Source organism: Propithecus coquereli, unplaced genomic scaffold (assembly GCF_000956105.1).
Source record: "Propithecus coquereli isolate 6110/MARCELLA unplaced genomic scaffold, Pcoq_1.0 Scaffold119, whole genome shotgun sequence".
NCBI lineage: Eukaryota > Metazoa > Chordata > Mammalia > Primates > Indriidae > Propithecus > Propithecus coquereli.
The window spans coordinates 3,525,333-3,540,048 of NW_012135969.1; the positions used below are offsets into that span (position 1 = coordinate 3,525,333).

Genomic DNA, 14,716 nt, shown 5'->3' on the forward strand with positions numbered 1-14,716 from the left:
TTTAAGTAAGAAGAGCTGCACATGTTTTATTTCCAGGAATGAGTTGTCATTAACTATATGTTCACTAATGAAGGAGAAATCCCACAGTAAATCATACCTCAGTGGGTACACCCTCCACAGGGACCAAACGCTTTTATTTCTTCAACCCTGTTAAAACACTGGAAATGTTACCTTGCAGCTCTCATACTCCATTAGCACTTGTCTCTAGCTAGAGCTTCATCTGTGACGTGCCTTCAGAAATTCACCTCAATACATCACACTCTATCTATCAGGCTAGCGTCCGCCATGAGCTACACAGCGCGCATTTCAGAGAAATATCGTCGGGCGGTCCTGCGGCTGATGACAATTGCCAACTTAATCCGATGGTCGCTTTTTCCAATAACTGTCAGAATATTTAAGATTTACAGCATATTCTAGTGATCTACCTCAGAACTTCTATTTAAAGAATCCAAACAGTGAGGAAAACTGTAAAAGAAAATTTTAGCTATCATGGGTTGGACCCAGATTTATTTCCCTGCAATATTTTGGGAAAATTAGATATAATTTTCTTTCTTTTTTGCCCCATTTCCTTTCCACAAAAATGAACTCTTTTCCCCCCAAAGTGCTCCTTTTTACAGGGAACTAATGCAGGAATACTGGGGATGTTTTTATTTTCCTTTCCTTCGTTTCTACTATCCCAACAACAATAGAAGCAAAGGGTTTACCGCAGATTTGCATAATTGATTAGAAAGACGGGAATTTCCTTGGCCTCTGAAAAAGGAGCTCTGCATCTTTAAGGCTCCGCGGGGCTCTCTGCTCTCCGCGCAGACAGAGCAGGCTCTGCCGCAGCGACTCATCCTATCGATAAGGTTCAGTTAGCCAAGGTGGAGGATGGGAAAAGAATGGAACTGTCCCAGCTACTCAATGAGATCAGGGCAAACTATGAAAAGCTCCTCACCAGAAATCAGATAGAGACGGTGCTCTCAACAAGGATCCAGGTAATGATTTCATACAGACAGGCACCTTCCAGAATAAGGAGACAGTCCATGTCTACCCAATTCCTGTCCCGGCCTCTCTGAGGTACAGTATTTCCTTTTCAACGCAGCATATATTGGGGAAGGAATTTAGGTTCTACTGCAATGTGACTAGGACTCCAGGGGGAAATACTGTGATTATATTGTTAAATTACCATTAAATAAATGTTGATTGATGCATTTGATTTTTATGTAAATTATGAGGTTCCTATCATTAATGAAACATGAGGTCAACATGCAATAAAATAGTGCACTCTAACCTCTTTTAGACTTTCTTCAGGAAGGAAGCATTTCAAATACCCTTCAAAGATATTATGGAGTTATTTATAGAGATCATTTAAATAACATCTTTAAAATGAAAAGCTTTATAGTAAGATTTATGATCATGTACACTTTCTAAAAATAAAACCAAGCAAAAGATTTCTAAAAGGTTTCTATCATCATTTTAATGAGTTCAGTTTTATGCCAGATTGTTATAAATAGAAATCATCTGAGTATGTGAGCATGGCATTCAGAAACAATGATATAAATTATGACAATCAAAATTCCCCAAATTGGTAATGATTCTCCATTTAGATTATAGATTTTTGCTTTTGTACTATAAGATGAGAAATGTTTACTTCTGATTCAAAGCTTGCAATATTTAAGTATTAAAAGAGAAAGAGAGCCAACTTAGATAAGAGCTAAATCCAATTTCATATCAATTAAAAGTGACAGTCACTTCCAGCAACTAATTAAGCTCTCAAATCTTTAAACAAATTTAAAAACAAATATTTTAGAAACAAAAATTCAGAAATTTAGGGGTTTTTTTTTAAATGTGTCTATCATATCTGGGTTCAAGTTCTATTTCAAACACCAAATACAGCAAAAAGTTTATTTAAAGACATCACCAAAAGAGAAAAATACTGCTAAGAAACCACAGGCCTTTATTCCATTAGCAACTCATTTTTAGTAACATTATAAATTTCACCACTGAGTAATATTTTCAGCCTTCATAAAAATTGGTCAGTATCCTAGATTAAGCAAAGTCACTGGGACATTCAAGTGTTGGAATAGTTCATTCACCTTTTACAAAGATAAGGAAAAAATTAATAGATGACAATTTCTGAAAGTTATATAAACTAAATAATTTGCAACAGTAGAAATATAAGTTTAGTTTACAAGTCACAATACTGAAATGAGTAAATTCAAATGAAAAAACAAGACTACAGTTGTGTTTAAAGTGTTTTTTAACATATAACTAGAGGATTTTTTTCCCAACTATTTTGGAAAGTTAGCTGAAATAAATTCGAGAAAGTCTGGTTATTTAATTATTATAAAATAAAGAAACATAAGCTGTTTTAGTTACAAATTGCTGTATAACAAACCACCCCAAAACTTAGTGACCATTGATTGTATTCTCTCTCATGATTCTGTGGGTTGATGGGGCTCAATGGGAGAGAGTCTTGTGCTGCTCATGATGTTAGTTGGGACTGCAGTCATCTTGGGGCATGACTGGGCTGGGACATCCAAGGTGGCTCACTCATATGTCTGGCACCTTGGCAGGGGATTGCTGGAAGGCTCGCTCAGCTGGGACAACGGGGCCTCTTTCTCTCTCATTCCATATAGCCTCAGGTTCTCCCTCCATCTGACCTCTCTACATGATCTCACCAACAGGATATTCAAACTTCTTACATGTTGGCCCAGGGCTCCCAAAAGCATAGAAGTAGAAGCTGTCAGGGCTTCTTAAGGCTTAGGCCTAGAACTGGGACAGTCTCACTTCTGCCACATTCTACCAGTTAAAGCAAGACACTGGTCAGCCCAGATTCAGTGTAGAAGGGGACCAGACTGGGACTTGAATTTTGGGAGATGTGGTTCATTGGAGGCGATCTTGTGAATCTAGCTACCACACAAGCTTAGGTGCCAGTTCCATACCTGGAACCCACAAGACCAGTAGATACCAGCATTTTTATGTTTTCATATTTCCAAAATTCTTTACCTACTCTTTTGTAGTTGCTCTGGTAATGTGTTGCTTGCTGTATGAATTTGCCAAGTTAACTCTAAGAACAAATGATCAACAAACCAAAAGTAACATATAAATTTTGTTCCCTAATATCTTCCCCCAAACTTTATTCATAGACTTTCATTTACTCTGATGTTTCCTTTTTTAAAAAATCTATTGTGCAAATTAAATTTTTTAATTTTTAAATTGTATTTTTATAAGAACATAAAAAAGTTGTGATTTTTGTTTCAAAATACTACAACTAGTTTTATACATTATTCCTACTGTTCTTGGGGCCAGATGTTGAAAACTCTGTCAACAGATACTTTCTTTTAATTCCAACATAAGCATAAAAACATTTAAAGCTAAATATAAAACATTCCATTTGTTTTTCAATATGAGGACATTTAGCCACAATCTTTAAAGATGTCATTTTTGTTACCCCAGATACCCAAAATTAATACGCCTTCCAAAAACATCATTCTGAAAAAGGTAAATCAACACTGGATTTTCTTAATACAGAAGTCTGTTTCAGAGCCTTAATGCCTATGACAACTTAATTCTCTACATTACCAGTAATATACTTTCTAGCAGTATTTACTCCCAGTCTACACACTCAGAATCAGTCAGTTTTGGTTGCATAACTATTTATCTGTTTTTAGAAAGCAGCTTACAAGAAAATGTAAGGGAAAATAGCAGCTAATTTTCAATCTTCTTCCTTAATGATCCGTAAATAATGGAAAGCTAAGAATCAGAGGTCACAAATTGAGGTCCTGCAAACTGTTTCTTTTCATTAAAATAGATGTACTTTTCCATATTTCATAGGTTATCATAGTTGGAAGGGACTTTGAGAATAATTTTATATCAGAGAAAACTGAGGCTGAGAATGCAATTGACCTGCCCACATATTTAACTAATTGGTAACTAGGTATGTGGACACACATTTGTAATCTTACAATTTAAAGAAAAAAATAATTTGATTCCTATACAATTTTTCTATAAATGCTTTTGAACATCTCATTTTCAAGAATGCTCTTTGTTGTTGTTTGTTATGGTTGTTGTTGGCTTTCTTGTAGCTAGAAGAAGATATAAGCAAAAAAATGGACAAAGATGAGGAGGCTTTAAAGGCGGCTCAAGCAGAACTCAAGGAAGCCCGACGCCAGTGGCACCACCTGCAAGTGGAAATTGAATCTCTCCATGCTGTGGTAAGAATGCTCTCAGAAGTAACTATCCCATTAAGACCCGAGATGTTATTTGATTACGAGAGGGAAAGGAATATCATCCATTACTTTACAGTGAGAAACTGAAAATCAAAGCCACTGAATTCTATCCCTGATCCTAGTTCAAATTACCCACCCACCTTCCTCCACTAAGCAGTGGCTGTTATCAACTCATCCAAGGTTTAGTTCACACCTGTAAAAATGAAGTGATACTTGCTTGTCATCCTGGGGTTCTCTAAATGTTGAAATGGGAAGGCAGAGTATTTGTTATTATCCGAAGTCTTATCAGTGGGGACTCTTTTATCCATGCCATTGAGACTTCTAATAGAAAAATATTTAAGTCCTTTCCTAAAATGTCTTTTATAAGCAGTCTGCTCTGGCTTTCATATTCAATATACTATGTTTTTATTATTTTAAAAATCAAATAACTCAGAGTGATAATAAGTTAATCACACTGCAGGATTGGGGGGGCATAGGAATTATCGCAGGATTTCTATGAATTATAGTAAGCTCTCTCTAGTTATGTATATAAAATATAAATTTTTTGAACATGGGGTCACACAAAGCTGTAAGGAAACACCTCTTGCATAAGTGAGATACAACTCTTGCAACCTTTTTAAAGAAAGGATAGAACACAATGAAGACATTGCAGATCAGGTTTTAGAAACACATTTTGTGTTATTGATTGACTGATGAAGATCTATGTAAAACAGGAAAGGGGCCTTGAAAACTCCCTACATGCCAGTGAGCAGCATTACCAGATGCAGCTGCAAGACCTAGAGGCAGTGATCGAAGGGCTGGAAAAAGAGCTACAGGAAGTAAGGCGCGGCATCGAAAAACAGCTTCAAGAGCATGAGATGCTTCTCAACACGAAGATGAGGCTAGAACAAGAAATAGCAACTTATCGCCGCCTCCTAGAAAAGGAAGAAATCAGGTACCTAATTCCATATAGTTAACGACAAGGGGCCAGAAATACAAAACAGCTTATGTCATTGCTGATGTAGTCAGAGAAATTAAATCTAAAGAAACCATCATCACCACGGTGTACTCACTAAACTCAGACAATAAAATAGGATTAGTATACATTGCAAAGAACATGTGGAAGAACTTCCCAGCTTTCTAAAATTAGGAACCAAATAGCCAAAGTCAGCTAGAGCAAATTGTAAATAATTCTGGATCACTACAAAATGACCTTTCTTAACTTTCTCACTTTCCTTGCCATTCATCTCTTTTAGGATTAGCTTGGAAAATTCACATATTATCACCACAATCACCCCTGCAAGGGCTCACCCCACACATCAAACACCAAAAGAATAATAATAATAATGTGATTATATTGCAATATGGAAAGCAATATCATTCTGGGTCATCATTACAAGACTTCCAGATGTCCTGATAAGAAAAGGTATAGAAAGAGGAATTCTTACTAATTCATACATCATAATCTACAATCATTTATAAAGTCAGATAGCTCCAAGCATGACAAAACCTGCAATTCTCCATGTTCCCATAAGAAGAAATCTTTATTCTTGCTTATTTCAGAACTCTGAGTCCTCTGCAAAACTAGATGAAACAACTTTAGCCTATAATAAATCTTGATATTTACTAAATCTTTGAATAATATAAATTTAATTAAAAATATACCACTGACTAGCTCAGTGACCTTGGGCAGTTTAATTAGCCTCTTTGTGCCTCAATTTTCTCATCTGTACAATGGGTATAGTAATATTACCTACCTCGTAGGATTGCTGTGAGCATTAAATGAGTTAATGTTTGTAAAATGCTTAAAACAATACCTGGCTCACTGTAAGTGCTATGCAAATATATGTGTGTGTGTGTGTGTGTATATATATATACATATACATAATGTATATGTATACATGTATATATAACACAATATGTATATATGTAACTATACATATTAAAATAAATCATTGTGAATTTTAATTCCTAATCATTCAAGATGTTGATAAAATGATCTTTAATATTCCTATAATACTTCTTAAAATTTTATTATGCTATATTTAAGATATATAAGAAAATTTCAAGAAAAATATAATGACCACCCATATACCCACTTCCCCCAGTTTAAGAAGTAAAATGTTTCCAAAAAAAGATAAAAAAGAGTAAAAGGTTTCCAATGTTGTTGAAGTTCCCCTGGACACCTAAACCACGTTTCCCAATCTCATCCTTCCCACTCACCTAACCTGGCTTCTGAATTTGATACTTATTAGTTTCATACATTCCTTTAAAGTAGTATGTGTGTATCCTTAAACAAAGTATGGAATTGTTTTGCGTGTTATTTTAACCTTTATAAAATTAGCTGTAACTTACTTTCTCCACCTCCCCCGCAATGTTATGCTTAGGAGATCCATCCATAAAGATACAGTGTAGCTTTAGTTCATTTCTTTTCACTGCTAAATACTATTTCCATTCTATGAATACAGTTTATCCATTCTCCTGTTTGTTTCAATGATTTGCTAATACAGTGTTGCTGCTGTAATATAATTCTTTACAATTTCAGATACTATGGTTGTATCCAAGGTGGGAAAAAAGACCAAAAACCTACCACAAGTAGAGTTGGTTTTGTTTTACCATCAGGTGAGTTTCTGATATAAACAAACTAACTTGAAAAGTGAAGTGCCATTTACAGGGATTACTGTACAAGGAAATTAAATATTCTAAAGTAGCAAAATACAAGCAATATTTGAATAAAAGTTTGACATAAAATTTGATTATGAACAGTACAACATTGTAATTTAATATATCATAAATAACATTTTCACAGCCATCATAAATGAAATATCTTTTTCAACGAAAGTCCCACAAAAGTGTGAGAATGAAAAAGTGGAAACAGTGACCAAGCAGGCAATATTAAATGGAAATATCGTGAAGGAGAGCACTGAAGCTCATGGCACTATTCAGTAAGTAAAGTAACTTTGGCTGAGAAATAATAATAAACATATGTAAAGAAATTAACTTCAATTGAGTAATCCCAGTAATCAATTTTCTTTGAATGTTTCCAAACATAGTTTTAATATACCGTAATTTTTAATCTGACATAAAAATATATGTAAACACAGATGGAAGAGTACTCAATCCTTAATTCACCATTTCTTCTAAAAATACACTAAAAATATGAGAATTCCTGCAGAGACATTCCATAGAATTCCTTAGGAATTATATTCATATGATTTTTAAAGTATATACATTATAAATTCTGCAAACTATAAATTATACAAATTTCTTAATTTTTTCATAGATATGGAATACATACCACATATTTCTAATATATTCATTCCTATAAAAAGGTTTATTTTATCATTGCAGGACAGAGAAAGTGGATGAAGTTATTAAAGAATGGGAAGGTTCCTTCTTTAAAGATAACCCTCGATTAAGGAAAAAATCTGTTTCTCTTCGATTTGATCTTCATTTAGCAGCCACCGATGAAGGGTGTTTACAGACTAAGCAGGATAATCTACCAGATATAGAAGTCAGATTAATCATGAGAAGATCATGCAGTATCCCCTCTATCAAACCTCCATCAGCAGCTAATTAATCCAAAGATAGTGTCTGACTTGATTTGAAAATAACGATAGGATGGACCAAGGTGGGCCGTGCTGATCCCCTCTGTCCCAAATATAAGTTATTGAGTACATATGGAAAATGTTATCATCAATGTGTGGTTCTCTTCAGAGGAAAAAAAAAGAAACAAAGTTTCTCTGAATCGAATTATGGATGTATATTTTTTTGGAGAGGGGAGAAGCTTAAAAATAAAATGAGAGATTCAGTACAGTTTCTATTTTATTTATTCTTCAGATAGTCTTCTTTTTCCCTTGAAATTTTATCAGGGAACGTATCATTAACCTGGCTTAGTCAAGTCTTTGTAATTTTACTCAGTGGCTGAATACCCCAGGGAAAAAATAGTTTGTTTGGATATGATTGCATTGTGTTAAGAGGCACACTGAGTTATTCACCATTATTCCATGACTGGTTAAACCTAAAAAGTTTGTTCTACTCAAAAAAAGAAAGCAATTATAAACATGTTTTTAAAGGGGGACTCACTATTCACTTAACCAGGATTTCTCCTTTTGAGACAATCATCTGTACACTTAGAAAAATAAGAAGAGTTCTTTTCCATGAGCAATTCTGAGCAATCTATAGGACATACCCCAAGGCTAACTTGATGATTAAATAAAATTAAGTTAATTTACATACAGCTGAAAGTTTTTTATAATCAGTATCTGATTTCCAGAAGAGTTACTTTACTCAAAAAATTTTAAAGTTTGTGTCCCCTCCACAAAAAAAAATCAGAAGGCCAGCTGCACAAACAAAACATGAAAAGCAAATTGAAAAAGTAGTTACTATAGTTACTAGAACACTTATCCAACCTCTCATCATCCCAATTTTTCCATCTGCAAAGTTAAATGTGATTAGAATATTTGCTATGAGCCTTAGATAAGATACTATATGAAATATTATAAATATTAATATTTCTTGCAACCATTTATGTGAACTAAGATAACAGTATTGTTATCTAAGCTAAGAGTATTTGCAGGATTTGTTTTTAAATTGTTCGAACTGTAATAAATATGGTTAGAAAATATATTTGTGAATAAGTGATGTATTGTTGCAAAGTTTTTAAAACAACTTAATTTGTTTAATACAGGTGTATTTATTTTAAGACCTTAAATAATAAATACCTGTTTTAAGATATTAGAAATTTATAGGCTATTAAATTTTTTTCTAAGCAAAGAAAATGGTTGAGTACAACTCACCATACTTTTTTCCAGCTAAAGTATCATCTAAGGGCTACAACTATGTTAGCATTTTAGTACATCCTTTAAAAATCTCTCTCTCTCTCTCTCTCTCTCTCTCTCACTCAGAGAGATATATGATATATCTCAACCAGAAAAAAATGTATGTTTAAACCAGGAGAAAATTATGTTAAATAATCTTTAACATAACACAGGGATATAAAATTTTTAATTTTCTTTCAATTACTTCGGATTCCTTTTAGTCTGGCTTATTCTATTTAGTGAAAAGGGATGATTTTGTTTTGTCAAGGATATAACAGCATGTTAAGTGCTTATTCTTGCATAAGCATCTGACAGAAAATACATCCTATACATAACAATGTTTCATTCAATATTGTTAAATGCTACTAACTTTACTAAAGCTTTAAAAATGTAATCATGTAAGCTATTGTATTAAAGTTGCTGTATTAAGCAATGGTAATCATAATAAAGAAATATATCACGCATAATCTATTGCAGTGTTAAAAACTTAGTACTGGGCATCATGAATGTAACTGCTTATTAAAGTAATTCCACTATGTATCTATTGTGCGTATAACATGTACATTTAAAAACGCAGTACTGAAATTTATAACAAAGTTTTATTTGCTTTAGAACATTTTAAATTGGGATATGAATTTACCAAAGTAAATGATACCACTACAATAAAAAAAAATTGAATCATGGATTCTAAAGCTGCATTATATTTGAGTTTGATAAAGTTCTTTTAGTTCAAAGATATCTCTGCATGGTTAAGCAAAACAAAGAATTAATTGCTCCAATATAGTTGGCTCATTTGGGGAATAAAGAAAATTGCAATCACAGTAGATAGATGACTTTTAACTTGTTTTACAAAAGAAAAGTTAAGAATAATGTATTGATATTTTATTCTAATTTTTTTAAAAAATCAAAATAATCACATAATCCCCTAATTCTGGGAAAAGTATAACAGCAGTGGCCACTATTTGCAAAGCACTTACTCGGCTCCAGGCACTGTGCCCATCAGACTCATACATAATCCCTAATCCTTACAACAATCCTACAAAATTAATAATGTTATCCTTGTTTTATAGATGACTAGAAATTAATATTCTTCAATATCTCTGAAATATTTCACATGCATGCTTCCATAACAAAATACAAAAACAAAGAATAATTCCAATTACTAACAATTATAGGATTCTAGCCCTGTCACTAAATAACCATGTAACCAGGAGGGATCACGTTAAGTCCCCTAGGCCTCAATTTTTACACCTGAAAACAAAGGAAAAGGTGATGCTTGGTAATAATTCCTACCCGGCCTACTTCACAGTTGTTTGAAATAATATACATGTGAAAAGATTTGGTAAAGCACTGCTCAAGTGTACAGCAGTATTTGCATAAAAATGTCTTTGGGAATGAAGAATTTGTGAGGAAAACTATAGGTGACAATGATTAAGTAATAGTTCAAAACACAACAGGTAAAGATACTAGTTTTAATTCTTCAATTGCTGCCAGAAAAAAAATATTCTTTCCCAATGAGTTACTCAATTTGAAGTATTCTACCATGATAATTTTCAAAGTACAAAAATGTTCTCTAAAGATAATAAATGATTATTATTTTATGCCGCTACATTTTGGGACAATTTGTTATGTGGTTATATACAATTAACACTGCACATTAAGCAATTTTCTTATTGATTTGTTAGAGATCTTTATATTGTCAAAATTCAGTTTGCCCTTCAGTTTGTTTTCTTAATGCATGTTTTTAAAATTTTTTTTTTTAAAAATCTCTTAGGTAAAAAATGCTTAAATGAATTTGAAAGTTTCAAATGGAAACTTATCATAGCACATGGGCAAAAATTAAATTTTAGTTAAACAGTATGCATATATACATTACTCATATTATCAGCACATAGAATCAAAGGAAAGTTTGTTCACAAGGCAGAATTTGCTTCTATGTTTACAAGTTATGGCCAGCATGTGCACACAGATGGCCGATATTTGTAAGTTCTGAAAGAAGGTATATATGAAAATCAGTACAGGCTTTTCCAAGTTTCCCTCATATACTTAGACTGTAGACCAGGGTGAAAGGTGGCCTTCCTAATAACCTGCTGACAAACTTTTCTGTAAAAGCCCAGATAGCAAATACTTTAGGCTTTTCAGGCCATAGGATCCCTGTAGCAACTATGCAACCCTGCCCTTGTAACCACAAACAACCACAGACAGACAATATGTAAATGAATGGGGGTGACTGGGTCCAAATAAAAATTTATTTACCCAAACAGGAAGCAGCCTACATTTGGCCCACAGCAATCATTTGCCAGCCCTGGCCTTGATCCCCAATATTATCAATGGATAATAGATCCATACCCCAGATTCTCCAGGCCCATCACATTTTCAAACATGTTCATCCTTTTCCACATTATGTGGCAAAACTCACGTCCCAAATCCTTAAGGTTATTTCCAGGGCAACACAGAGGGTTGTAAAAGCAAACCATGGTTTGAAATTCTATAAAACATTATGAATCACTGTCCTGGAAATATAAGCTTCAATATTTCACAACTATTTTTAGCAACAGAAACTGAATACCCATAGCTCCTTCTGTTTTCACAGAAATAGCTGAGAAAATTAGCTTGTTTCACCATTTTGTCTATAACAAGACTTTTATAGGTTATTTGGGTAAGGTAAAGCTTTTTTCTTCCTGTCCCTATTTTAAGAAAAAAAAATCCATTAAAAAAGTCTTCATAAGAACATACTACAAACTCCATGGCTCAGTGTTTGGTTCAAAATCTTTCTGGAATCGCAGACCAGAATCTGCGAAATCTGATGAAGCTATTCACCCTCCATCTGGAACAAAGCACATAAAAATTGTGTATAATATTAAAGGGTTTATAGACCTCTTAGAGCCTATTCATGAACTACTAGGTGTCCAAGGACTTCAGGTGTTTCTTTTTCTCTCCCATTTTCTCCTTTCTTCTTCTCTCCCAGTCACAGTTCTCCTACTGCACCTAATCCTATCTGTCTCACCAGTTTCTTCCCACAGCAATATAGAAAGAACTCCAAGAGATCTGGGCTTGAACCTCAGCTTAATCACTTACTAGTCTTGCCTTCCCTGCCTTGTGGGGAAAAGGACCCCAAGAAAGTATGAGTAGTGTCAGAGAGGAAAGCAGGCCAAGTTTCTGGATCATGCTACCAGAAAGAAAACCAAACTACTTTGGACCTAAGACTATCTGTGGCATTAACCACTAGGCCCATGTGAGAGCTCCTGACAACCTTTATAGTTACACACAGTTTAAATAGTCATATTAATGTTGCATCCGTACTTTTCAAATATAATCATGATTCCAAACATCTGTCCTGTAGTTTCCACAGATATCCTTATATATGCAAGATCATATGTTCCAATGTTTGCTTTCAGGGGAAAAAGCTCAGTGTAAGTAGAATGCATCTTGCTGGATATTTCACTCTTCAGTTTTAATTTCTTCAGGACTAGGAAACAGATTTTTTTTCTATTATCTTTTGTCTATATCTTTCCTTTCTGAATTTTTCAAACCTTTGGGAGTAGAGAAAAAACCAAGGGAAGAAGATAAGATAGTCATTTATTTATTTAGTCCACAAATATTGAGCACCTAAATCTACCATCCACTATTCTAGACGTCAAAAGTCCCCACCCCCAAGGCTTTCATTCTGATGGGAAGAAAAAGGTAACACAATAAACACACAAAAAGTATAGTATGTTATTAGTTGGTGATAAGTGCTACAGAAAAAAAATACAGCACAGACCATGAATAGAGAGTGGAGGTTGGGGAATGAGTTGCAATCATCGATAGGTCAGGAAAGACCTACTAAGAAGGTGACATTTCAGCAAAAATGAGGTGAGAAAGTGTATCACTGTCACTGCACCACTTAAATCCTCTCCTTTCCCTTTTCACCATTTTTGTGCCGCCTCTTTCCCACTACAGTGTGCTTTGTTCCTAACATCCAGTACCTGAAGTTTTTCTTCAGAGGACGCCTAGAGATGACACAACAGAGCATCTCCCCAGCACTGCACTTGCCCAATCCCCCCATCGCAACCCCAAAGGCAGGAAAGAAACCATGCTGGAGTTGCTGCACAAAGCCAGAGAAAGAAAGGTACTGGGATCCCCACTGAGGCCTCCATGTATCTTCCATTAATCCTTTACATGGCTCTGATGCTTTTATATTAAAAAAGCAATTTCATGTACATTATCTCAAGTACCACTCAGGCTGTTATCCTTTAAGGACCTCTCCTTTAGCCCTTCCCTCCAATATGCTCTTCAATCTCATTAATCTCTATTCATCAGTACAAAAATATTGAAGGTGGAAGAATTGGAAAGAATATCACTTGTCCCTGGCTTTGCAGACTTCTAGAGATGTCCCAGTCCCTGCTGGCATACCCAGGACGGGGGCTAAGGGCAACCCAAGAACGTAGCCATTCTCTTTCAATGTCAACACTGTTTTCAAGTAACTGCAGGTCAGGGATTCCATCTATTCATTCCCCCTCCATAGTGGCCCACAACATCCATCAGGTGTTTATATTAATATATTCAAGGGAGAGGCTACTCACTCCATATGGTAAACCATTTACCCACAATTTTGTGTAAAGAGCCCTGGAGTAGAACAGAGTGCTGCCTCGATATACCTTTACTAAATATCAAAAGATGGGTCAAGCCCTTAGTAGGCACTGGCAATAAGAAGATGACCAATGCGGATGGCTGAACCTTTGCTTTCAAGGCTTTCATAATGCACTGGAGATGACAAACACAGCCCAGTACAAAGGGCCATGTAGAGGACAATAGTTATTACCAAAGAGCCATGGGAGTACAAAGGAAGGATTGGGGGTGGGGGGAGTTCCAAGAGGGCATCACAGAGAGACCTTCGAGCTGGATGCGGAAGGACAGATGAGTTTAATCTCAAAGTGGGGACGCTCGTTCCTGCTGGCGGGAACCGGATGAGCCAAGGCAGCGCTGGGGCAGAGAGCAGCTGGCATCCCTGGGCGCTGGTGCAAGGGGGTTAAACATCTCTGGGCCTTGGCTCAGAAACCTGTGGCAATCGCACTCTGAAAGCGCTTGGGAAAACTGCAAAACTCGTGTTGCTTTTCGCTGAGGCTACGACCCAGCCGTTAAGGCAGGAAGCCCTGCGAGAAGCCCGTGAGGACGCAAACGCCGCGAACCGAGTCCTCCACGCCTCCATCCTCTGCTTGCTAAAGTATACACTGTTGCTCACACACAAGAGGGAAGAAAAAAGACCAGGGCGTGTGGGTAACCCCTGCGGAGGCGGGCTCAGCCAGAGCTTGGCCCGAGGTGCGCGAGCCCCAGTCGGCCGCAGAAGTGCGGCCTCGCCCTGGAGCGATTCCCGCCGTCGCCCGGCCCCGCACGCGGAAGCCCAGGCCGCGGCCCCCACCGCCCCTCGGCACAGTCCGGCACCTCCCGCCGCAGCCCCAGTCGCCGCGGCCGCTCCAGCGCCTCGCAGCCGCGAAATCCGGGCCTATCCCGCGGTCGGGCTTCCTCCGCCCTCTTCGCTGTGACGAATCGGCGCCCGGCTGGGAAAATATCCAAATTCGGGGAGTTTTGAGGAAACTGTGAGGCCTGAAAAAAATCCTTGACTGTACTAAGCGTCATTGCGACCTCACTAGAAGGCTTATTTTTCTCAAAAGAGTCGGGGAGGGCCCAGAAAAATAATTAAGGAGAGTGTTGAAAGTGCGA

General features: G+C 36.2%; 1 protein-coding gene across 2 annotated transcripts; it reads left to right on the top strand.

Annotated features, from left to right (window-relative positions):
- Positions 1-807: 807 nt before the first annotated feature.
- KRT222 (keratin 222, type II) lies at positions 808-8,510 on the top strand. Of its 2 annotated transcripts, none has more exons than XM_012660844.1 (6): positions 808-977; positions 4,071-4,199; positions 4,928-5,148; positions 6,739-6,815; positions 7,003-7,138; positions 7,545-7,911. In XM_012660844.1, the coding sequence occupies exons 1-6, from the start codon at positions 882-884 to the stop codon at positions 7,771-7,773; spliced, it is 888 nt and encodes a 295-aa protein (XP_012516298.1). In that variant the 5' UTR covers positions 808-881; the 3' UTR covers positions 7,774-7,911. The 2 variants fall into 2 exon arrangements, with proteins under 2 accessions (XP_012516298.1, XP_012516307.1); XM_012660853.1 differs by having other exon boundaries at positions 820-1,059; positions 7,545-8,510.
- Positions 8,511-14,716: the final 6,206 nt, after the last annotated feature.

Coding starts and splice junctions, on each gene's coding strand:
- KRT222 (XM_012660844.1), top strand. CDS start 882: ATGGAACTGTCCCAGCTACTCAATGAGATCAGGGCAAACTATGAAAAG. Junction 978..4,070: donor TGCTCTCAACAAGGATCCAG/GTAATGATTTCA, acceptor GCTTTCTTGTAG/CTAGAAGAAGATATAAGCAA. Junction 5,149..6,738: donor CTAGAAAAGGAAGAAATCAG/GTACCTAATTCC, acceptor TTACAATTTCAG/ATACTATGGTTGTATCCAAG.